Source organism: Microtus pennsylvanicus, chromosome 13 (genome assembly GCF_037038515.1).
Source record: "Microtus pennsylvanicus isolate mMicPen1 chromosome 13, mMicPen1.hap1, whole genome shotgun sequence".
Lineage (NCBI taxonomy): Eukaryota > Metazoa > Chordata > Mammalia > Rodentia > Cricetidae > Microtus > Microtus pennsylvanicus.
Genome location: NC_134591.1, coordinates 49,024,225 through 49,048,266, shown reverse-complemented (window position 1 = coordinate 49,048,266; position 24,042 = coordinate 49,024,225). Strand labels below are relative to the sequence as shown.

The 24,042-nt window shown below is 43.6% G+C and overlaps 1 protein-coding gene across 1 annotated transcript in view; it reads right to left on the bottom strand.

The window, feature by feature from the left end:
* Efcab14 (EF-hand calcium binding domain 14) overlaps positions 1–14,512 on the bottom strand; it is a 44,729-nt gene extending 30,217 nt beyond the window's left edge. Inside the window, exons 1-3 of the mRNA XM_075944812.1 lie at positions 13,460–14,512; positions 11,595–11,743; positions 4,852–4,997 (exon numbers count right to left, since the gene is read on the bottom strand). Coding sequence (XP_075800927.1) covers positions 4,852–4,997; positions 11,595–11,743; positions 13,460–13,644 — 480 coding nt within the window. The 5' untranslated portion in view covers positions 13,645–14,512. The remainder of the gene's footprint in view (positions 1–4,851; positions 4,998–11,594; positions 11,744–13,459) is intronic.
* Positions 14,513–24,042: the final 9,530 nt, after the last annotated feature.

Here is a 24,042-nt window from a genome sequence, read left to right as displayed (position 1 = left end):
TTAAATCAGCAAAAATAAAAATAGCCATCGTAGACTATTTGCTTAACATAAATTTTATGCTCCAAAAGCAGAAATGCTATTTTTTCTTTAGGGTTAAACTTAATGTTCTTTAAATAGAGAGAAAAAAGTTGAGAAAACAGATTACAAATGATAAAATGATTATGAGTAAGAACTCCCTACAGTGAGTTCTGTCCTAGAATTCACTGTGTAGTCTAGGTTGGCCTTAAACTCAAGAGATCCTCTTGCCTCTGTCTCCAAATCGCTGCAATTGAAGATGTGCCCCTGGCCCTACTAATTCCCATAAAAATGGGAGGAAAACACATTTCCAAGAGTTAAGTATTTCAGTGCTAGACTGCTACACAGCTGTGACCTTGGGTAAGCTCTTTTACCTCTTTTGAATCTCAATTTTTGTTTTCTTTCCACTAACCTCCACCCTGAGACAGGGTCTCTCTGTGAAACAGCCCTGGCTGTCCTGGAACTCACTCTGTAGACCAGGCTGACCTCAAACTCAGAGATGTGCCTACCTCTGCTTCCCGAGTTCTGGGATCAAAGGCATGAATCACGAGCATCCAGCAAGTTTCAATTTTCTTATTTGCAAACTGGGGTTAACACTTTTTACATCATGTGACTTAGGACATAGAGAAAGGAGCTCATACATGCAGTACAGCCAACAGAGTGGCCTGCACAAAGAAAACATTTAATGTATAACAGTTATTACCATCAGCACCCAAATTTTCATCACTATGCCTGAGGCTGACTACAGAGTACAATTTCTTTTTTTTTTTTTTATTTTATTGAGCTCTACGTTTTTCTCTGTTCCCCTCCCTGCCTCTCCCCTCCCTTTCAACCCTCTCTCAAGGTCCCCATGCTCCAAATTTACTCAGGATATCTTGTCTTTTTCTACTTCCCATGTAGATTAGATCTATGTATGTCTCTCTTAGGGTCCTCATTGTTGTCTAAGTTCTCTGGGATTGTGATTTGTGGACTGCTTTTCTTTGCTTTGTTTAAAAACCACTTATGAGTGAGTACATGTGATAATTGTCTTTCTGGGTCTGAGTTACCTCACAGAGTACAATTCCTAATGCAATTAGATGCATATGCAGTCGACCAGCACACAAGTGCTTAAAAGAGAGCAGCAGGAGCTAAGAAGGGCACCTAAGGTCCTCGACAGTGCTTGTTGATTTACGTTATCTCTGGCTTCTTTCTGTGCCCAACTAGGGCTATAAGGAAGGACTAAAATTTCCTCCATACGCAGTCTTTTCACTTATCTATCCTTTTATAAATGCAGCCCATTCTTGTTAGTGGGTACTTATCTTCTGAAAAGCTACAGCCAATGCTGAGTTAGTGAATGCTAAGCCACTGTTTCTAGGTGTGGGGGCTTGGTTCCTGTGAGCTCCTCGGTCACGTTTTTAGTAACTTATCAATATAATACATAACCTTGTTTAACACGTGTTCCTGTTTAAACATCTTAATGATACTGCTGACTTATTAACACTGAACACACAGCTAACAGCACTGAAAGCGATGCCTAAAAGAAGCCTACCTAACGGTGAAATCAACAACAAAGGCCACAAAAATGTGAAAAGTGACAAGAAATATACCACAGAACCCAACCTGCTTACAGCACGAGAACAGAACAATAAGGCAGGGCGCTGCCTTGCTCCCCTCCGGCTGTCAGTGTCTGGGGGTGGCTCAAAGTTGTTGCTGCTGTGCATACATCAGTGGATGACCAAAAAAGCCTCATACTTAGAGATTTTGAGGTTACAAATAGATTTTAACATGTAGATAAAATGATAAAGATCAGCTGTTCTGTCCTACTGAGTGGAGCTGCCTCTTTCTCCACCTGGTCCACTGTTCCCTTCAGGGCTTAGCCTAGTGTTTCTGGGAAAGCTGATCCCAGTCTGGGTTGGACATTCATGTAAGTATGCCCTCAGCATTTGAAGCATATGCTTCGTGTCAAACTGTTTACTTTCCTATCTTCTAATTGTCTGTACGATCACTGGGGTAAGGAATTGTATCTTTTTTGATTCTAAACCTATTATAGTCTGAATGTTGTTGCTCTCTTAATAGTTTCATGTTTAAAATCTCCAAGGTGGGGGCAGTAAGAGGTGGGGCCCTCCAGGTACAATAGGGGAGGGCTCTACCCTCACGAAGAACCCAGTGATGCTTCTTTGCCCTTCTGCATGAAGCAGATAATGAGCCTTCACCAGAGACCAAATCTGCTGACATCCTGATCCTGGACTCTTGGACCTCCTATTGTTCCTATTGTTTATAAGTTACCTAGTCTAAAGCATTTCGCTAGAGCAGTCTGAGAAGACTAAGACGGAGCCAAAGGTCCGACTCCATAAAAGCAGCTCTGTGAACATTTGTTCTCCACAGTATGGGAGGCCCTTATACTGCCAGGAGGAGTGGGCATGATATCAGAGGCTTCATGAATCAAACAGAAGTATAAATGAAGTTTCACGTACTAGCTTAAAAACTTTCAAGGTAAAGTTGGATTTTAACTTTCCCAACCAGATGGCCTTCTTTCCCCAGCCCAAATTAACCTCAACTTACTTGGTGTTAGGAATAGTTCTTGTTAAGCGAAAGAATAGATTTTCTTGTTGTTTAAGTAACTTTCAATTGTTTAAAAATGCCACTAGAAGCACCTGAATTGACAATTACCATTAGCTATAGAAACACGACTGACTATTACTTTTACTTTTATTCCTACTTTGCCGCAGGACAAATGCTGCTGATTTGACTAGAGCACAGGACGGGCAGCGGTGACTTTAGAAAAGCCCTCAGTCTGCTGGGCTAAACAACCTTCAGCTCTGCTCCACCCGCATCCATCCTCTGGGTCTAGGCTAGCAGAGGACTCCTCTGCACTAGGTTGCTTTTATAAATCAACCCAGCATCTTGCAAAGCTTGGGGCTACCCATCTGCAAAGCATTTCAGTCTGACCTTCCCCAGTTCCACACACAAAGCCCTAACGCTTCTTACACCAGCCAAGCATGGGTTTTCTCCCTGAGCAGTCCTAGAACGCCAGTGTGTGTGGAGGGGATGGGAAATAGACAGCTGATGTTGGTCTCGTCATGCAAAGCAATCTCACGTGGAACCCACAGAGTGCCCAGGAGAAATGTTCATTCTCTCAGAGCCTCAGTGCTTCTCTCACCTGACGTCATCTCTGCCCATACTGCGAAGGTGCTGTGTGAGTGCAGGGCCACAGCTGACTCTAGTCTTTGTGTATGAAAGGAACGAATATCTGCTTTTCTTAACTGCTGAGAATAAATGATAACTAGTAAATAGCAGTTGTTACCACCCATCGATTATTTCCTGTGTGATTAAAAATAAGATAAAATAGAGGCAGAGGTAGTGGCTCATATAATCTTAGCACTCAGGCCAGCACGGTGTACACAATGAAACTCTGTCTCAAAACCAAAACCAAAATAAAACCCCCAAATAGGAATGAGCAGCAAGTACAATGCCATAAGGCACTGAACATTTTCCAGGTGAGCCACTGCTTTCAGAACATTTCATTTTAGCTACTAATGGTGCTTTAGTCTACTTCCTGTGGCCACTGTTAAATACCACAGAGTGGGCGACTTACAAATGGGCTTGTGTAGCTCAATGAAGAACACATGACTGCATCTGATGAGGGTGTTTTTGCTTCACCACAGCACAGTGGAGAGCTTCACGTGCATGCGATAAGAACAAACACGTGTGATAGCACGGGCTTCTCTTTTTCTTCTAGGACCATTCTGTGGTAACTGCTAATTACTCACGAAAGGCTAAACTTCCATATACACTTGACACGTGAACTGGAAGACACATTCAAACCCCAGCATCTTGTCATGCATGTTTACTGGGCAAGGTAGACATTCTTACTGTGGGTTCCAGGCAGAAGCCACTTTCCTAGACAGAGTTTCAGTCTTCAACACTAACTATCCTTCTCCCAAAATGTGGCTGAAAGATGTAACTTGATAAATATTTACAGGTCCTTTTATTCTAACAGGGCTTCCTACTGGCTCATTCTAGTACTCTGTGGACTCCATCCTCAAAAGAATGTTCTCTCAATCCCAACAAAGATGACAAACCTAATTTTAGGTATGTTGCATGTATATCACTCATTTGGTACTTGAGTTTTCTTCTCAGTGACCATATTTTTTCCCAACTAAACTAAAAACAATAACAATAAGCCAAATTAAAACAGCAACAGACAAGTCAACCCAAAACCCAGACCTGAGAATGGGGCTAAGATCCCAGCGGAGTAACTCTAACTGTGAGAATCGTGGTCAGCATCCTTAGACTAAACAATGATCCTCTGGTAGAATCCTTCTTTTGGAACAGTGCCTACCGAGCTATGCACAACTTTGAGGAAAGTTTGTCTAGACTTGCTTGTCTGGCCAAAGCATTTACCCGACTCTATGGCTGTTTCTAAGCTAGTCTAGCTGACTGTGAGCTGTTGTAGATCTGACTTCCCGCCTACAACGTTACAAGCCAGTGCTAAACCTCTAAGTGTGTAAGCTCTCTGAAACAAAATGCATCTACTAACAGTACGTGATCCCCTTTCCCTGGTAATTAGATGGTACTTCTTATTTGATACCTACGCTACTCTGTAGAAGAAACTGGCTCAAGTACTTATAACTCCCTCGGTAATGCTCTACCTCTGTAGAACTCCGTGCATGTGTAAGAAGAATTAACATTTAAATACTTGGTAAATGCATTTTAAATTTTGGTAAATAATTACTATTTTAACATGTTCTGCTTACAGCAGGCAAACTTGAATTTAAGAAGACAAAACCTGAATTTATAAATATATACTAAATGCCAATAACAGCTTACACAGGAATAAAGTCACACTTTTGCTACCTGTTTGTTCATTTCTGTGATGTTGATCCAGACTCTGCTCAAGCCCAGCTCCCCAGATTCAATCTTCTCAAGTTGTTTTTGTTTGCTGAGAAGTTCCTCATTAAGTTTGGGGATTTCCTGGAATGAGCTTTTCTGATTAGATTCCACTGAAAGAAAAATAAGAACAATTTTAAATAAATATCACATTCCCTCTGGTCCCAAGATGACAGAGAGAAAAGGATCAGAGGGCGGGAAGAAGAGACATTAGTGAGATCACAAAATGCAAATTCTGAGATGATAATGACTTAACTCAGTTACCTAACTACAATGGAAAAAGAAAAGGGAGGCCAGAGATATGCTGTTATTTACATACATGTGTGTGTGTGTGTGTGTGTTTAATTTTATTTATTTATTTGGTTTTTTGAGACAAGGTTTCTCTGTAGCTTTGGCGCCTGTCCTGGAACTTGCTCTGTAGACCAGGCTGGCCGCGAGCTCATAGAGATCCGCCTGCCTCTGCCTCCTGAGTGCAGGGATTAAAGGCGTGTGCCACCACCGCCTGGCATAAATGTGTATTTTTAACACTTGTAATACTAAACCTTAAGTTATGTTACTTGGCTCAATGACAGAACTCTTGTTTGGCATGTGCGAGGCACTGGGTTCTATCTCCTGGACCACAAAACAACAAGGACAACGAAGACAGGTGTCCAAAAACTATAACAAAAACCATGAGCAGAAAGGGTTAGATGATTTCAACTCTACAACTTATTATTATTTTGAGTAAAATACTCAATTTCTTTTAAGCTTAATTATCTGGAGTAGTGTATAAGATCCCCTTTCCAAGAGTGTTAGAAGGACGTGAGAATGGCTGGAAAGCATTAACACAACTGGACAGGCATACAGTAGGTGATAAATGAATGTTAAGTCTGACCAGTTTCCAGATTAGTCATTTACGACTTACAACTCCTACCCGTGGATGCTCAAGGTCATTAGAAACTACATCTCTAAATGTTTATTTTCTTCTACTTTCAGCTGGCGACTGTCAGGTGGTATTCAGATACCGATATGAGAGCTAAGGTTTTTATTTTTTTCATAAATAGCAGTGTTTTCATAAACGAACCCAAAAGCTCCAGAAGAAAGGAAGACAAACACGTTAGATGACGCGGAGGGGGACATTAGGGCTTGTGAAACAGCAACTCCTGTGTGGTTAAGGGATTCGAAGCCTGAGGCAGAGGCAAAAGTGCGTTCTCGTCTTTCTTTAAAAAGCATTTTTCCTCTTAATGGAAAATAAAATATTGATAATGGCTGTTCCTCCAGAATAAAACCTATATCATTTTTCTTCAGGTCACAGACTTCTTGATTAGTTACAATATATATATTTTAAAACCAAACACTGGATACAGGGCCAATATAAAATCATTCATTAAAACGAGAGCTCCATGCCTTGTGAAGTCTGTTCTGTATGTGCATTCAGAATATCATCTTAGGCACTCAGGAAGCACCTGTTACCTAAATTAGCCTGGTCTTTGCTGGCCTCCCAACCACATTTCTCAGTTCTCTACCCCCCTGTTCAGTCCAACAAAGAAAACTCACAAAGTAAAACACCAAGACAGCAAGCATACTTAACAGCAACACAACCCCACGGAAACTGAGGACAGTGGTCACATCCCTTCCCTTTAAGCAAGCCCCCTGTGGAACAACTCAGAATAATGAAATTAGGTATTTTCATTTATTTTTTAGAAGTAGCTGCCAAAGGACTGCATTCTAAATAACAGACTTCCCTAAGTGCTTTTAGTGCGGCATTTGATTTACACGTTTGCAGAACATATCCATCTTGGGCGGTAAGAATGTTTCATTGCTCATTCTAACTAATGCAGCTCTGTGTCACTGAATTGCTTATCCGGTTTCCGCTGGGTTGTAAAGAAGAGCCCATCCCACAAATGCCTTCCATGCTCAGGAGGGAGAGTCTCTCTTTCCTAAAGTCTCTATGCAATAAATAGAATTTAGAGGTGGAAGAAGTAAGGCAAAGACATAAATAATCCGAGTTACAACTATCAGCTAATGAACACATAAAGCTGCCAAGACCGAGTCTTGGATCCTGAGGAGTCTATGAGCCAAGAGGGGCTCATAATCATTATCTGATGTGGGCTTTTTAGGAGAGACAGGCCAAGTTAGGCACTTCTGTTACGTAAATGGAAGCATGGCAAACAAACAACTCGTGATTACTTATTCATGTTCTTTCACCATGGAAAGCAACTCATTTAAAATTTAATATGTGGAATCTCAAAAGAATTCACCTAGTTCTTATTTTTTCATTTTTTTATGATTAGGAAATGGAAATTTCTACATATACTCTTCAAACACAACATAGACAATGTCAATAGTAATGTTTTGTATTCATACAATACCCTTATAATTTGCAATAAATTTTTGTTAATTATCATCAAATGACATGTTACTGAGCCTTTACTGTGTGCCAGCTCTGTACTCGACACTATCTAATACAAAAGACTTTAAAGTTCTCAGTCTAGAGGTGAAGGGAGGATTACTATAAATGTTGACAGATACGATCACAGAGTAATGACCAAAGTGCTCTGGTGGCAGAAATACATCTGTGTGTCACAGGTAAGAAAATATAGGCTCAGATAGACAGTGATTTAATTTAATTTACAGTGTTGTAATTTTACGGTGAGTAACGAGAAGCAGTCAAACCACGCGCTCACAGGACCAATCCTCTTCTGGTATGCTCAAGATGTTGGGGGCACATCTTTGTGCCTGTAGTCACACAAAAGCATCTAACATGTTGTACAAAAGATCGAGTCACTACATTCCCTGCACGATCAAAAAAGAGGATGCCTGACATACAGGTACTTTCCTTCTCTTCCAAGTTCTTTTCCTTTTCTCTAATGTTTCATCACTGACAAAGAGGAAGCACTGGAGATAGAATTTTGCTTTGGATAACTGTGGAAGTCTTTTGAAATAACTCTTTCTGGAAAAAGGAATACTGAATTAAGTTTCAAGGCCAGGGGCTGGGGAGATAGTTTAGTGGTTAAAAGCACTGGCTGCTCTTCCAGAAGACCTGCATTCTGTTCAGTTACAAGCAAGCTCACAACAGCCTGTAACTCTGGCTCTGGGGGATCTGACAGTCTTCTGGCCTCTATGGCACTGCATGTGTGGTATGCAGACCATGCAGGTAAAATATTCACACATTAAAAATGCATGGCTCAAAGAAAAAAAGTGTTTCAAGGACTCCAGGATCAAGCTATTCCTTGACAGCAAAGAGAAGGTAAGCAAGCCATCTGCTTTGCTTTCTGTTCAGGTACTTTCTCAACATTCCTGCTCTTTGCAGCTTCCTTGGATAAAAAACAAGGGGCTCTGATTTCTCAAAAGGCAGTAAAGTTAAGCAAACAGTTGGTCTTATCTGAGTCAGTGAGCTCCACTGTTTTGTTGAATTAAGAAGAAAAAGAACTTACTGAGATGTGTTTAAAGTAGAAGCATACTTTTAAAAATATAATTATTCAATGTAGTAGAATTAGTCTATCTAGTTAAAATAACTGTACCTTCTTTAAAACAAACAAACAAACAAGCAAACAAACTAGTGAGCAGTTGGGCAGTGGTGGCGCAGACCTTTAATCCAGGCACTCAGAAGGCAGAGGCAGGTGCATCTCTGGAGTTCAAGGCAGCCTGGTCTACAGAGTGAGCTCCAGGACAGTGTGGGCTGTTATACAGAGAAAAACCTGTCTTGAAAAACCAAAACCAAAACCAAAATACAAAAACAAAAGAAATAAAACACAAGCACACATACACACCTAGCGAGGAATCAGCCCATAGCAGTCCAGCTTATGGCACGACTATGCCAGACCCCAGTCTTCCCTACTTCTGGAAGTCCTTGTTTATCTTCCCTTCTCGTTCTTGTGTGTGCTTGTGGTGGTGGTGTTCTTGCGTCATAGCATGCATGTGGAGGTAAGAGTGTACCTCACGAGAGTAGTTCTCTCCTTCCACCACCAGAGAATGAACTCAGGTCATCAGGCTTGGTGGTAAGCACCCTTACCCACTAAACAATCTCACTGACTACTGGCATTTCCACTGTGGCAAATCAAAGCCAACAAAACAACTGGATTGACAATTCCAGTTTTACTGCTTTACTCGGCTGGCTACTATATGCAGTTTGGGATCCAGGAAAATCTTCCTCAATGATAGGAAGCTGACCCCCAACAGTCCAGGCATATGGAGTCACATCACCTGAAAGCACTACTTTTAGGGGCTAGCACTAACAAATGCTTGGCAAATATTTAAGTGACTATCAGGTCTACTCTATGTCTCACATTTTACAAACAAAGAGATCCATGGCAAGCCCAGCTAAGGTATAAGTTACCTTGGTTTCCTGTAAATACAGAATAGCTGCAGAAAGGAATCTCCAGAGGGCAGAGCTGAGCAATGTATGAAATGTAAACACATAATCACTGTGTGATCAAAGCAAGGTGTGGCACAAGCCTAGGTCAACTAATCATTGAGAACTGATGGGGCAGAAAGGTGTGTCAGTGTCACGAACAGTTCAACACGGTTTCCAAGTTATGATTATTATTTACATACAAAGAAAATACAGGCTTAAAAATATCTGCGATATTGCAAAAACAATAAAACACACTGAGAAACTCTACAGAATGATTCAAAGTACATATATAGGTCAGGATGATTCTGGCAAAGGATTGTGGGCTTAGTCAATCGCATCCCTAAACCAGAAATTCAGAAGGAAATCACAGTGGATATTAAAACATTTAAAAAAGCATCATCATGAGAGACACCAACAACACTCCGAGGAGTAACTGTCCCTAGGTCAAGTTCAAAGCTCAAATGGCTGTCAGTCAAGAGAAGCCGAGTGAAGGAAAGCAGGAGGATGTGATTTCTAGGCTTAATATGGCTTTCCCAGGCTTAGGAGGCAAAGTAAGGGCTCAAATTCCGGTTCTGGAGCCAGAGTTCTTTGAGGAGCTTGTGGTCAGTTTCCTGGTGTGCCTATTGCTATTGAGGTCTGTGATTAAGCTGAAACTCGTTCCTTAGCTTAGAAAATCAACTCTTGAAATCTAGAACCAAAAATCAGACTGTTGTTAAAAGGAGAAAATTTGTTAAGTTAAACCTGGTTGAAACCACTCCGCAAACACAGAAAAAGCAGTTTGTATATATAAAACTGGACTTCATCATTAGAACATAGGACGTTTTCTAACTTGAAAAGTCTCTTAACCAAAAACCTCATTCATGAGACAAATACATGTCTCATTGATGAGTTGTGTTGTACTCAAGGTAAGGACCGTTAAGATTACTATACTTTTTTGTGAATGTGTAATGCACTTCAAAGGATCAAAAGAGTTTCCTAAAACTTTAAAATGGTGACATGCATGGTATCTGAGTTTTTTCCCTTTGCAACAGATGTCATAAACAAGCATCCTATGGGAAGAAGTCTACTGGCTAACTATTCGTTTTTGCTTTGTGCTTGAATACCACACACACACACACACACACAAATAATCAGCTTTTCCAACATCTACTGAACTTTTCATAGACTACTGATCCAAGCTGTACAGAAGGGATTTGTGGGCCCTTGTAGACATTCGTAAAGCTTTCATAGGCCCCGGAAGAATAATGTAGTAAGCAGGCTATACATATGGATTTGGGCATAAAGGGCAAGAGGACCTGGTAAACACTAAATTGCTAAACAAGCTACTTAATTGTTCTAAGCTTGTTTTTTTTTTTTTTGTTTGTTTTGTTTTCCAAGACAGGGTTTTTCTGTGTAGCCTTGGCTATCCTGGCTTCTTTAGTAGACTAGGCTGGCCTTGAATTCACAGTGATCTGCCTGCCTCTGCCTCCCAAGTGCTCTGGGATTAAAGGTGTACACCACCATGCCCAGTTCTTTTTTTTGTTTTTAACTTTTTATCGCATATTCATTCATTCATTCATTCACTTAGTGTGTGTATGTGGGTGGGAGGATGAGTACATGCCACAGTGTGTCTGCGGAAGTCAGAGGACAACTTGCAAGAGTCAGTGCTCTCCTTCCAGCACACTTGATCCCTGAGACTGAACTCAGGTGATTAGGTTCAGTAGCAAGTGCCTACACCTGTGGAGCCATCTTACCTACCTAGCTTCTATTTTTTTCTTTTTTCCTTTTAGAACACAAACAGTAATACTCATCTTTACCAGCATGTGTATGGAGATAGATAGATAGATAGATAGATGATAGATAGATAGATAGATAGAACGCAAAAACAATGCCCACATCAGAGGACTGTTTAGGGGGATGGTTCACTTGTGACTTGGCACAAGCAGACAGTCCACAAATGGTGGCTCTCACAGTGACTGCTGTCCAGTCCCATGTCCTTACAGTGTTTCGAAAGAGGAAGTCATCTGACAGATGCTTCCACATTTCAGTCAACAGGTCCTGTGAGGTAGAAGGAAACAGCTCAGTGTTTCATCAGCCGCACCATAATGGAAGCTCAGGCTATAGGTGGGGTCTAAACAAGGCTCTGGGCTCCTGGTCTACAGGTCTTCTTCCTCTTTGCACGGAGTTGACTACAATGTCGTAATTTCAGACTCTGGATGGCACATAGCATGGAATTTGTTCACAGATTGAAAAACAAAATAAGTGTTACTACAGTTGAGCTGACAGTTCAGGAAGTCTATAGAAGAAAATGGGTGATTGCCTCCCAAAATGGGCAAATTCCTCATTCAGCATGGACCAATTTTTGCTAAAACTTGAAAACCACTTGGCCACTTACTTGTTCTAAATTTTTCCTTGAGGGCATCCAGATCCTCCTTGAGAGCCACCTGCATCCACACCAAGCCGACACAGGCCACAACACAGGCCGCGAGGATGACAAAAGCACAGAGGGGATAGCAGATCTTGCAGCATCGTAAGTAGTCTCCCCTGTCACCAGAATACATTCAGCGTGAGCGAGAACGCCGTTGTGAGACCAGCTTTACTGGCGACAGTATGTGTTGCTGTGCGACTATCTTCTCTAACAAGTAACCAGGAGATTTACCAGGGGACACAGGATAATACATTCATATCTAATAGCAGGAGGTTGAAAATGACTGAATAATATGACCTATGGAAAGTCTTATTGGGTACAAAGGTTTCAAACCACACAGGGAACAAGGAGTTCCCATGGCTCATGGGAAGTATCTGCGGGCTCTGGATCACGGCTGTCAATTCTGGAGGGAGGTCTTTGGTATTGAACTCAGTTTGGAAAGTCTGAAAAGGCCTGGAAGGTTGAGGTAGAAGGATTGCAAGTTCTATGAGAGCTTGAGCAAGTTAGTAAAATCCTGCTTTGTAAAACTGTGGGGGGAGTTTGCTTGGTGGTAGAGAATGTACTTTTCTACTGCACATGAGAATCTAGCTCAGTCCTTAGTACTAAGGAAAAGAAAGATGCTGGGTGGTGGTGGTGCATGCTTTTAATCCCAGCACTTGGGAGGCAGAGGAAGGTGGATCTCTGAGTTCAAGGCCAGCCTGGTCCACGGAGCTAGTTCTAGGACAGCCAGAACTGTAGGGTTGTTACACGTATTACACAGAGAAACCCTGCCTTGAGAAAACAAAACAAAACAAAAAGAGAGGATGGAAAGAAGGGTAAAAATGAGTGTCTATGTAATTCTATCCTTGCACTGTAATTTGCCTATCTCTTTCTCAAACACGTGCGCATTTACTCCAGGACACCTTGTTTCATTTATTAAAACTTCATCAACTTTTGACCAAATTTTACAGCAAATGGAAGGAAGGAAACAAGACCTGTTGGGTTAAGTGGATACCTGATATTCTTTAGCCTGTTGCCTTAGGAAGACAGAAATAGAAACATGCTAGATTTCACACCAAACTTCTCCTAGCCTTCAGGCCTAAACTAACCCCGCAGGGTATCAGATGACCTTCACAACACAACACAAACCCAAAGGTCCTTAACTACTCTCTGACAAAGGTAAGGAAATCAAAGTCTTAACAAAAAGACACAGCGATTATGAAAAAAGACAGAGATTTGAACACACTAAAAGACCAGAACCTTTTGGCACCCAGGCCCTCTTCCTAACATTTGTTTCCATATCCCAACAGAACCCCCTTTTCTTTCAGTCTGGTCTCTGACAGGAGCCCAAACACTGGGGTTTCCTTTAGCTGGCTCACAAGTCCCAAATCCTCAAAGCTCATTTGTTTAGTGGTTGGTTTGGGGAAACACTGCCTTTTGTTTTTCTGGTACCCTCATCCTCCATACTTGTAAGGTTCACACTGTCTACAGTATGCCCCTCACCATATTCTCCCATCACCAATAAATATCAAACTCATTAAGAAAATACGAAATAATTATTGGTCTTAAGATCCCTTGACCTACTTTTTAAAAGTGCTTCACCTCCAGGGCCTCTCTTCCCTGTCCATTAGTAACCTTTTACTCCTTCTTGGGCTACAGGGCCCATTCCCCAAGTTCACACTTCCACCCTGGATTTGGAGATCTTGCGAGACATTAGATTTGAACTTGCCTTCTCCAACACCTTTTCTCCCTTACCGCTTTCCCAAGGACGCTCCTCTCCTCATCCATTTGCAAAGCTTAGTGTAGGAGACTTTTTGCCCATCTCAGCCTTCACCAACCACCCTTCCACTCACTTGACAAAACGCGAGCGATTTCCAATCGCTCCGAACTCCTCTTCTTCCTCCGAGCTGGTCTCTGACTCTGAGTCAGGGGGTTCAGTGCGAAGCAGGCGGTGGCTGCTTGGGCCTTTCTTGGGCTTCTTTCTCCGACTGTCGCCAGCCAGGCCGATCAGCGCATTGAGCTCTTTGCGTTTTTTCATCTTTTTGTGCGGGGTGAGTGGAGCGCCCACTCCTGAGCTGCCAGGTTCGTACCCGACGCCCAACTCTCTCGCTGCCTTGGAACTGCCTTCCAGGGTTGGAAATCTTGGGCCAGAGCCCCCTGATCACTCCCACCCAGAGGTGGGACTGACCAGATCTACTGGGGGCTGGTGAATGGAGCCCAGAAGAAACTGGACACAGATGAATTGGGGGGGGGGAGTTACATAGAGATGGCCAAGGAACTGGTGGTCAAACGGATAAATTCCTGACAAAAGGAAAATAAAACAAAACAACCCGCTGAGTCAAGAACAAGACTCTTAGCCCTGTAGGCAGCCAGTATTTCTAGGAGTACTCCAGAAGCTGAGAAAAGATACACAAAACTAAGGTACTCTGGCTCTCTGGGACAAGATTTCCAAGGCAGAGAGAAAATAAACTTGTTCTCGAATGGGAGGACAGAAGACTTTGCAGAGCAGGCAGTGGGTACCCGCTAATCCGTGGCTGGAGAGGTGGCGACAGGAGGACACTGACACTGCCTGGGCGCCTAAAAAACTCCCAGGCCAGGAAGCCGGCTGGGATTAGGGATGATCACCTTTCTGTGACTTCTGTCCTGAGTTTGAAAGACCGGCGAAAGAGGAGCCGGAGCCTGGGTAAACTCCAGCCCTGCTGCCGGGCCTTGAGGGGCGCGATGTTGAGGGGAGACCACCGCTCGGCCAGCCTGGAGTGCTCTGAGGGTGAGGTGTTCCCCCGCCGGCGACTTCCGCAACTCACACACGCCGCGGCCAGCCCAGCCGCACCTCCGGCCCCTGCTCCGGCCGCGGCTGCTCTGGACGCGCAGGCGGTGGCGGCGGCGGCGGCCGCAGGCTGCAGACCCGGGCCATCGCTCCAGCCCCAGCGCACTTCCCCTTTGGCAGCGGCCCCGGGCACAGCCTCCCAGTAAACCGCACCCCCATTGGGCGCTCCTGGTGACGTCAATCCGGAGGGCGAGAGCGGTGCTGGGGAGGTGGAGAGTTAAAGGGGCCGCGGCTCTGGCCTGGGTTGGGTCTGGTGTCAGGTCGGATAGATCCCGCCCCCTGGACCCGGGACCGCGGGAGTCCGCAGCTCCTTCAGCCGAGGCGAGGCGGAGTTTTGCCTGCCGAGGGGCAGGGACGGGGACTGACTCCCGACGCTCTGTCAGCTGAAAAGTTCTTCAGAGGCTCCACCCCTCTTAGGCTGTCTAGGCTTGCAGTTTTAATGGCCCAGCTGAATAATTCATTCATCCGTTCATGCATCTATCAATAAATGTTTATTGAGAGTGACATTTCAAGCCTGTTCTAGTTCTGGGGATGCTGCAATAGACAGAATAACCAACGTCTTTGTGTTCCTTGTATAAAATTGCCAGTTTTAGCAAATAAAACACAGACTACTAGTAAAGTTAGAATACCAGAATACCAGATAAACAGCTATTTTTTTTTTCGAGACAGGGTTTCTCTGTGGCTTTGGAGCCTGTCCTGGAACTCCCTTTGTAGACCAGGCTGGTCTCGAACTCACAGAGATCCGCCTGCCTCTGCCTCCCAAGTGCTGGGATTAAAGGCATACGCCACCATCGCCCGGCTGTTTTTGTTTTTGTGTGTGTGTGTTTTTTTTTGAGAGGCTTTCCACATAGTCCGGGCTGTTTTAGAACTAGCTGTATAGTCCAGGCCAGCCTTAAATTTGCCTTCGCCTCTTGAGTGCTGGCTGGGATTAAAGGTGTGCATTGCCGTGCCTGGATTAGCTATTTTTAAATTATAAGAGCCCTCCAATATCTATGACAACCTCAGTTTAAAAAATAATTGATCTGGGCGGTGGTGGCACACACACCCTTTAATCCCAGCACTTTAACTTTGACAAAGTTATGTAATTTATTTACTAATATCTCATTGAGAAAGACATAGAGCCTATGGTGCTGGCTTGAAACCAGTTTTAGGGGGTTCGAATCCTTCCTTTCTTATTTTACTTTAACGAAGGTTGGCTCTTCAAATGTATGATATGGTGGGGACAACCGTGAAGTCGTTCTAAATTTGTGGAAGCGTGTTCCACATTAAGTACTTCTCATTTAGAAGCAAAGGCTTCTCAAATTATGAAAATTATAATTAGAACTGCTGTTAGTGAGATAAAGGATCCTATAGATGAGACTGTATTTCATGTTGTGTAAGCATCTGGGTAGTCGGAATAACGTCGTGGTATGCCTGATAGACCAAGGAAATGTTGTGGGAAAAATGTCATGTTTACCCCTATGAATATAATGACGAAGTGGGTTTTAGCTCACATATCATCTAGTGTATACCCTGTAAATAGTGGGAATCAGTGTACAAATCCGGCCATAATAGCAAAGACAGCACCTATGGAAAGAACATAGTGGAAGTGAGCAACTACATAATATGTGTCGTGAAGGACAATGTCTAGGGAAGAGTTGGATAACACAATACCTGTCAGCCCTCCTACTGTAAATAGGAAAATAAATCCTAGCGCTCATAGTATTGCAGGGGATCATTTGGTATTACCCCCATGTAGGGTTGCTAATCAGCTAAAGACTTTTACTCCTGTTGGGATTGCAATAATTATTGTGGCCGATGTAAAGTAAGCTCATGTCTACGTCAAGTCCTACTGTGAACATATGGTGGGCTCAGACGATAAATCCTAGGAACCCAATAGATATCATAGCTCAGACCATACCCATGTATCCGAATGGTTCTTTTTTACCTGAGTAGTAGGTTACGATATGGGAGAGGATACCAAAGCCAGGGAGAATACGAATATATACCTCTGGGTGTCCAAAGAATCAGAACAGGTGTTGGTAGAGGATGGGGTCACCTCCTCCAGCTGGGTCGAAGAAAGTGGTATTCAGATTATGGTCTGTAAGAAGTATTGTAATTCCTGCGGCTAGGAAAAGGTAGGGAAAAGAGAAGGACAGCAGTGATTAGGACTGATCAGACAAATAAAGGGGTTTGATATTGTGTTATAGCTGGTGGTTTCATATTGATGATTGTAGTAATGAAGTTAATTGCCCCAAGGATTGAGGACACACCTGCTAAGTGTAATGAAAAAATGGTTAGGTCAACTGATGCCCCAGCATGTGCTAAATTGCCGGCTAATGGAGGGTAAACAGTTCAGCCTGTTCCTGCTCCGGCTTCTACTATTGATGATGCCAGTAAGAGGAGAAATGATGGGGGTAAAAGTCAGAAACTTATATTATTTATTCGGGGAAATGCTATATCTGGTGCTCCGATTATAAGTGGGACAAGTCAGTTGCCGAAGCCACCAATTATCATTGGCATAACTATGAAGAAGATTATTACGAACGCGTGGGCTGTGACGATTACGTTATAGATTTGGTCATCGCCTAATAGGGCGCCTGGTTGACCAAGTTCTGCTCGAATTAGGATGCTAAGGGCTGTCCCTACTATCCCTGCTCAGGCCCCAAATAGTAGGTATAGGGTCCCGATGTCTTTATGATTGGTAGGGAATAATCAGCGGTTAATGAACATAGGTAAAATGGCTGAGTAAAGCATTAGACTGTAAATCTAAGCACAGAGGACAAAGCCTCTTTTTACCAAGCCTTAAGGTGATGATCACATCGAATTGCAAATTCGAAGGTGTAAAGAACTGAATCTACTAAGGCTTCTCCCGCCCCCTTTCTGATAGGTGGGAGAAGTAGATTGAAGCCATATTAGGGTGTTTAGCTGTTAACTAAAAGTTTATAGGTTTGAGTCCTATCAATCTAGTAGAGGATTTAGCTTAATTAAAGCAATTGATTTGCACTCATTAGATGTAAGATGTAGTCTTGCAGTCCTTATCAGAAGTTAAACTTTGTGCTTAGGGCTTTGAAGGCTCCTGGACTAACTATCCTAAACTTCTGCTATAGAAGTAAGGGAGATAGGGCAAGTATCAGTGTGCTAATGATTATTATTGGTGATAACATGTTGTTGCTTTTTGTATGGTCTTGGTGAATATATATTTTGGAGTTGTTATTGCTTGGGAAGGTGGTTAGTGAGGTTGAATAAATTAGTCGTGTGTAAAAGAATAAATTGATTAGGGCGGCTATTGCTATTAATGTGGCTAAAGATAAGTTATTGTTTTTTATGAGTTCAGTGATAATAGCTCATTTAGGTAGAAATCCTGTGAGCGGTGGCAGTCCTCCTGTTGATAATAAAATTAATGAGATTATAGGTAGGGCTATTGGTATTTTATTTCATATAAGTGACATGGAAGTGATTGATGTAAATGAGTGGGCATGGAAGATAAAAAATATGGGGACAGTTATAATGATGTAGATTAGGAGATTTGGGGTTGTTAGTGATGGGTTGTACGGTAAAATAGAGACTATTCATCCTATGTGGGCGATGGATGAGTAGGCTAAGATTTTTCGTGTTTGTGTCTGGTTAAGTCCATTTCTTGCTCCAATCAATACTGAAATAATGGCTGATAAGATCAGTAGATTGGGGTTAACTAGGTCATAGCATTGGAACAGGATGGATAGTGGGGCCATTTTTTGTCATGTAAGAAGAATAAGTCCTACGTTAAGTTTGATACCCTGTGTGACTTCTGGAAGTCGTGAGTGAAAGGGGGCTAAGCCTAGCTTGATTGCTAGGGAGATAAAAGTTATTGTCATGATGGTGTTGTTGGTTTCTGGTTGGAATGTCCATAGTCCTAGCTGTTTGAAGTTTAGAAGGATGGAGAGGAGGAGGATTATTGAGGCGGTTGCTTGTGTGAGGAAGTATTTAGTTGCTGCTTCAGTGGAGCAGGGGTTGGAGTTGTTGATTATGAGTGGAATAAGGGCTAGCCAGTTTATCTCTAGCCCAATTCATATAACAAATAGATTGGAGCTCCATATGGTAATTATTGGCCCTGTTATGATAGTTAAGTAAATAATTGTGTGATTGGATTAATTAGTACGGGAAGGGTTTAAACCAACATTTTCGGGGTATGGGCCCGATAGCTTTATTAGCTGACCTTACTTTTAGAACGGGGTGTAATGGGTAGCAAGGAGAATTTTGGATTCTCAAGTATAGATTCAATTCCTGTTGTTCTAGAAATAAGAGGGTTTAAACTTCTATGATTTACTCTATCAAAGTAACTCTTTTTTCAGACATATTTCTAGGTGTAGGGTGGAATGCTTGCTATGAAAATTGGGGTGGAGATATGTCATATGCAGAAGCTAGAGTTAAGGGTAGGAAGTTTTTTCATAGGAGGTGCATTAGTTGGTCGTATCGGAATCGTGGCTAGGAGGCTCGGATTCATAGGAAAAGGGTTGTTAATACTAGGGTTTTTAATATGAATTTTATGGTGTAGAGTTCTGGGTTGACAAAATCATGGAATGGGCCTATAAATACAATTGTTGAAAGGGCATTCATTAGGATAATATTTATGTACTCGGCTATGAAAAATAGGGCGAAAGGTCTGGCTGCAGAGGAAGGCCGATCTCTGGGTTCAAGGCTAGCCTGGTCTACAGAGTGAGTTCCGGGACAGCCAGGACTAACATAGAGAAACCCTGTCTCGAAAAAAAAATCAATAAGCAATTCTTTTTTATTTATTTATGTATTTATCTGAAATTCAAGTTCAATATTTTATCTGCCTATTCACTCCAGCTTGTATTCCAGCATGAAACAACAGTAGGCACGCACATTACATGTTAGAAGTCAACGAGTATGATGAGGGAAATGGAAAAGGAGTGCTTTTTATTTATTTTTTAATAAAGGGCTCTTGGGGCAGAGGTCTTCAGGAAGTGAGAGAGTGAGCGATACAGTGGTTTCAGGAAGGCACAATCAGAAAGATATGGTTCGAGACCAGCCTGGTCTACAAGAGCTAGTTCCAGGACAGGCTCCAAAGCTACAGAGAAACCCTGTCTCGAAAAAAACAAAAATGAAAACAAAACAAAACCCCAAACAAACAGAAAGATATGGTTTGGCAAAAAGAGTGTTAGGAAATGAAGTTAGAGAGACATCAGGGTTTTCTTACAGGAGTTTGAGAAATCATTGAGGAACAAACTCTGATTTTTCAGTTTATAAAAGATGGCTCTGGCTACTATGTGGAAAAATGGAGGAGGAGGAGGAGGAGGAGGAGGAGGAGGAGGAGGAGGAAGAGGAGGAGGAGGAGGAAGAGGAGGAGGAGGAGGAAGAGGAGGAAGAGGAAGAAGCAGAGCACCAGCAGATGGGCAGGAGAAAGAGAAGGACCCAGGAGTTTCTCCATCCTGGCTAGAGATGAAGAGGTTAGATGGGGGTGAGAGGGTGGTGGAGTGGGGAGGCTGTGGGAGTGGGGGGTGGGGAGGCTGGGTGTGTGGAGAGGGTGGTGGAGTGGGGAGAGTGGGGGTGAGAGGGTGGTGGAGTAGGGAGGGTGGGGGTGAGGGGTGGAGGAGTGAGGAGGCTGGGTGTGTGGAGAGGGTGGTGGAGTGGGGAGAGTGGAGAGTGGGGAGGGTGGAGAGTGGGAAGGAGGTTTGGGGGTTGGCAACAGTGGGGATGGCTAGTATTCTGTATGTTTCTTGAAGACAGAGCTAGGATATTTTTTGGTGGATTAGATGAAAGGGATTGAAAAAAAATGGGTGGGAGGAACCATGGGTGACTCTGGAGGCTTGCTATGGTGCAATGGAAAGAACCTTGTCATTTGTTGAGAGGGAGAAGTCAAGCTGATATCCACATTTGGAATCCAGTAGACTGCTTGATCTTTCCATAGGGAATTCTGGGCAGGAACTGTGGCCTGAAATATGAGCTAGAAACTCATCAGACGTCAATGATATTTATGACATAGTGCTTTGAGCTACCTGGAAGAAAATGGCAATCGTACTACCCTTGCCAGAAGATTCTCGCCTACAGCTTAGATGTGTGTCTTGATTTGTCTTTAATTGTTTAACCCAGCTATATGCACCTAATTACAACCACCCAATAGATATGTGTGGCAAGTTTACATAAGTGAACAGGGTTGCACGGATCTGGGGCTTTGCGATCATGCGATCTGGGGTAAAATCCTGCCTGTAATAGCGGCTCTGTCCAGATGGCGGTTGCTCGACTTTCCTGGGCTGTACCCCCACTCTGTATCTGAAATAAGCATCGACTTCACAGGGTAGTTGGCAAGAGATGGTGACTGGTGACTGTGGTGATGCTTTTGTGGTACGGACGCTCCATTTTATTGTTCGTCTTTGTCTAGAGCTGCTCTGACCAAGTATAGCAGCTAGTATCCATATATGCCAAAGGTACAGGCAAATGGACTTCTTAGCTCTGTTAAAATGAAGTGAAAACATTCCATTTGTTCCCTTGTCATCACCGGCTCATTGTCTAGTAGCTGTATGTGGCCAGTGGCTATAGGAAAGCACAGGCTCATCTCATTCTACCATCATAAACAGTTTTACGGGTCAGTTCTTCCCTGGTGATTCCCTGATGGACTGGAAATGGACAGATGGGCTTACCAACTTCATGAACCGTTTCATAGACACATCCTACCTATGGTCACCAGAGGTAAGCGAGGTACCGCTTCAGGGTAGAGGGCTTACATCCTTAGATGTAAGATGTCACCTCCTTACGGAGGGAACTGTGACTGAGGATCTCAGGACAATGGGACAGAGCCAAGGATGTTCTGGTGGAGTCGGTCCTTCTGCTGAGTCTGCTTTTGGTTTCTCTGCCTGTTTGCTCTTCTGTCTATCTCTGTTCTGGAGTCCACGCCTCTGTGTTGGGCAAACATCCTCCAGGATCCTGAGTCACCATCTAAACACGGCATGCCTGCTAGTTCTTTTTTCCGGAGCACTGGGCTACTTCTCTGATCACTTTCCTCAGAGATGGGACCCTCATGTCCAGCGATCAAGCCAACAACCTCAGAACCAGGGCTCCTGTCCTGAGTGGTCCATGCTGCCCTGCTTCACTACACTAGGACTTTGCAGTGACCGTTTCTCCTTTAGGGATGCTCATTCTGTCACCCCAATCCTCTGGATCCCTGTTGGCTGATTTAAAACTTGTCTGAAAAGCCATGTGTGTGGTGGTGGTGATGGTGCCACTGCTGTTCTGAGGCCTCAACATTCTTGTCTGTAAAATGGAATCACTAATATTTCTTGCCCAGTCTTCAGCTTTAGGGCTCTCTTGATGAAGCAGCAGCATAAAAATGCTTTATATGCCATGATGTGTCATGTAGGGTGGGTGACTGTTATCTGCCACATGTTTCTGGCAGTTCTGGGCTGGGGGACGAGGGGCAAGATCATTGTGGTCAAAATCACAGCCTGTGTAAGTGGTGAATCCGTCCACACCTGAGAGCCATGCTACCTTGGAAGACTCCTCAGAGGGAATCTTTTTCATTTGGGAAAGGCGAGAGTGGGCAGCGTGCCCAGGATCCTGGTCACAAGCTGGATGCAGGTCTCCTGATTCCTGGGCTGAAGCTCTTCAAGATCTTAGAATCCTCTTCCCAAGACCTAAGTCTCCATCTGAATGCTGCCACTGGCAGCTGTGTGATCTTAGACAAATCTCTAAGCCTCTCTGAGCCTCAGTATCTATTTCTGTCAAGTGGTTTTAATTAATAACACTCACAATTAGCTACATAAGTTATGAGGAATAAAACATTTTTATTTCAGGCTTTAGTTTTAAAAAATGGAGACAAGCTTTCCTCTTCCTGTAGCTTTTCTCGCGCCGTCAAGCTGTTTATTGCTCTCTGTTTAGTGCTGTCGTCCTGGTGATGTGACTCAGGCACAGAGTGTGGACAGTTACAGGACTCTGTCCTGTGCTTCGGCAGACACACCTTCCCTTTCTCTCCCTCTCCCTACACCGAGGCCCCACAGGAGTAGAAGGAAGGAGTGTCTGGGGAGCAGGGAAGGTCTATCTCAGAGGGAGAAGTTTGAAAGTGATAAAAGTCAGCTCTTTGTGCGAGCCAAGGCTTTAAATAACCCTGTGCACACACAAAGCACAGTCAGGGATACAGTAATTCCTAGATGGTCACACGGAACACTAAGCCCCAGAGGTAAGGTCCTCTGTGTGCCTGTGCTGGTCACACACTCATCAAGCAGGTCTTGATGGTACCTAGCCCACAGGGTAGCTGTGCCAAAGTCATATGTCTGGTACATTATAAATGTCCACAAACATCAGCTGCTCCGTTAATGTGAATATAAATTATTAAATATATTGTCCATTCATCAAATGTGATTTGGATGACACTTCCATTGTGGGGATACATCTCTGTTTACCTAACATAAAGAGAAACTGCCTATGGCTGCAAAATCCCTGTTGGCGTTATCTTTCCTGATGCTTTGCTATGGACGTAGTGGGAGGAAGCACTAGAGAGGAACATGTTTGAGTAGTTAGGTATTAGTCCTCACAGTAAGTGAATCTTCCTTACATAAGCATCTTATCTTTGATCTACGATGCAAATAAGACTTGTCAGGGGGCACACACACAACAAATCAGTGGTTGCCTCTGAAGCCTGACTTTTTGCACCTGGTACAACAGAGATTGTTGCCTGGCACCTTTGTCTGCAGCTCATCTAAAAATATACCAGCAGCTGAAGCCTCTTACCTCTCCTAGGATGGCCTCAACCCCCTCTCATCTTTTTCCCCTTCTGTGCCAACAGCTGCATCCTCTGCCCAGATGATGGGCCTAAGGACAATGGGAAGGGGAAGGACTGAATGGTAGGAAAGTGACCAAGCACTAAGCTAAACAAAGGCTTCTCCCATGGACCCCAGGCAGCTGGAAGCAGCAGCTGGTTCCCAGCATTATTGTGTGCCTGCAGGAGGACTGCCCTACTTCTTTGAATTGCTGCAAGCTTCTGGGCCTCTTTTCAGCATTAGCTATGGTCTCTCCATCTATGAACTGTGTCTTTGGCATCTAGAGCAGAGTCCAGTTGGGGAATCTCAGGGGCTGCTTGCTGAAGTGAGAAACTGGAGTAGGTGAGACTAAACAATGTCCAGGTGTTGTTGTTGATCTTAAAGGTCTCATCGTCCTGTGGACCAACACATCTTGCTCCGAGTGAGCTTCTCCTTGTTTGCATGGTCTTAGGAGCTGCCCTGAGGACACTGGTGCCCTGCATGTGCTCTAAGGAAGCACATAAGGTCCCAGCCTCACAATCTCAGGGTGCATACCTCAGGAAGGTTTAGAGAGTGTGTGTGGACAGCAAACCTGTCTTGGCTAGGCTTACTTTAGGATGAGTATATAATTCTGGGAGAAAAGAACCCGTATCAAGGCATCCATCCAGCCTGCCTGGCCTTCACACCTGGCTTGTCCCCTGGGACTTGGGACCACAGATGGCAAGCAGCACTGGGTGCTCATCTCAATGACCTTAGGCACATTCCTCTTCCGCTTAGAGCCTGTTATCTCATCTGTGTGTTGGAACAAGCAAAGTTCTTTTCCTGGTAGTGTCTGTGGCAAGAATTTAATTGAAGTGGTAGGCATGAAAGCCCCTCCCTCCATGGGGGGGGGGTT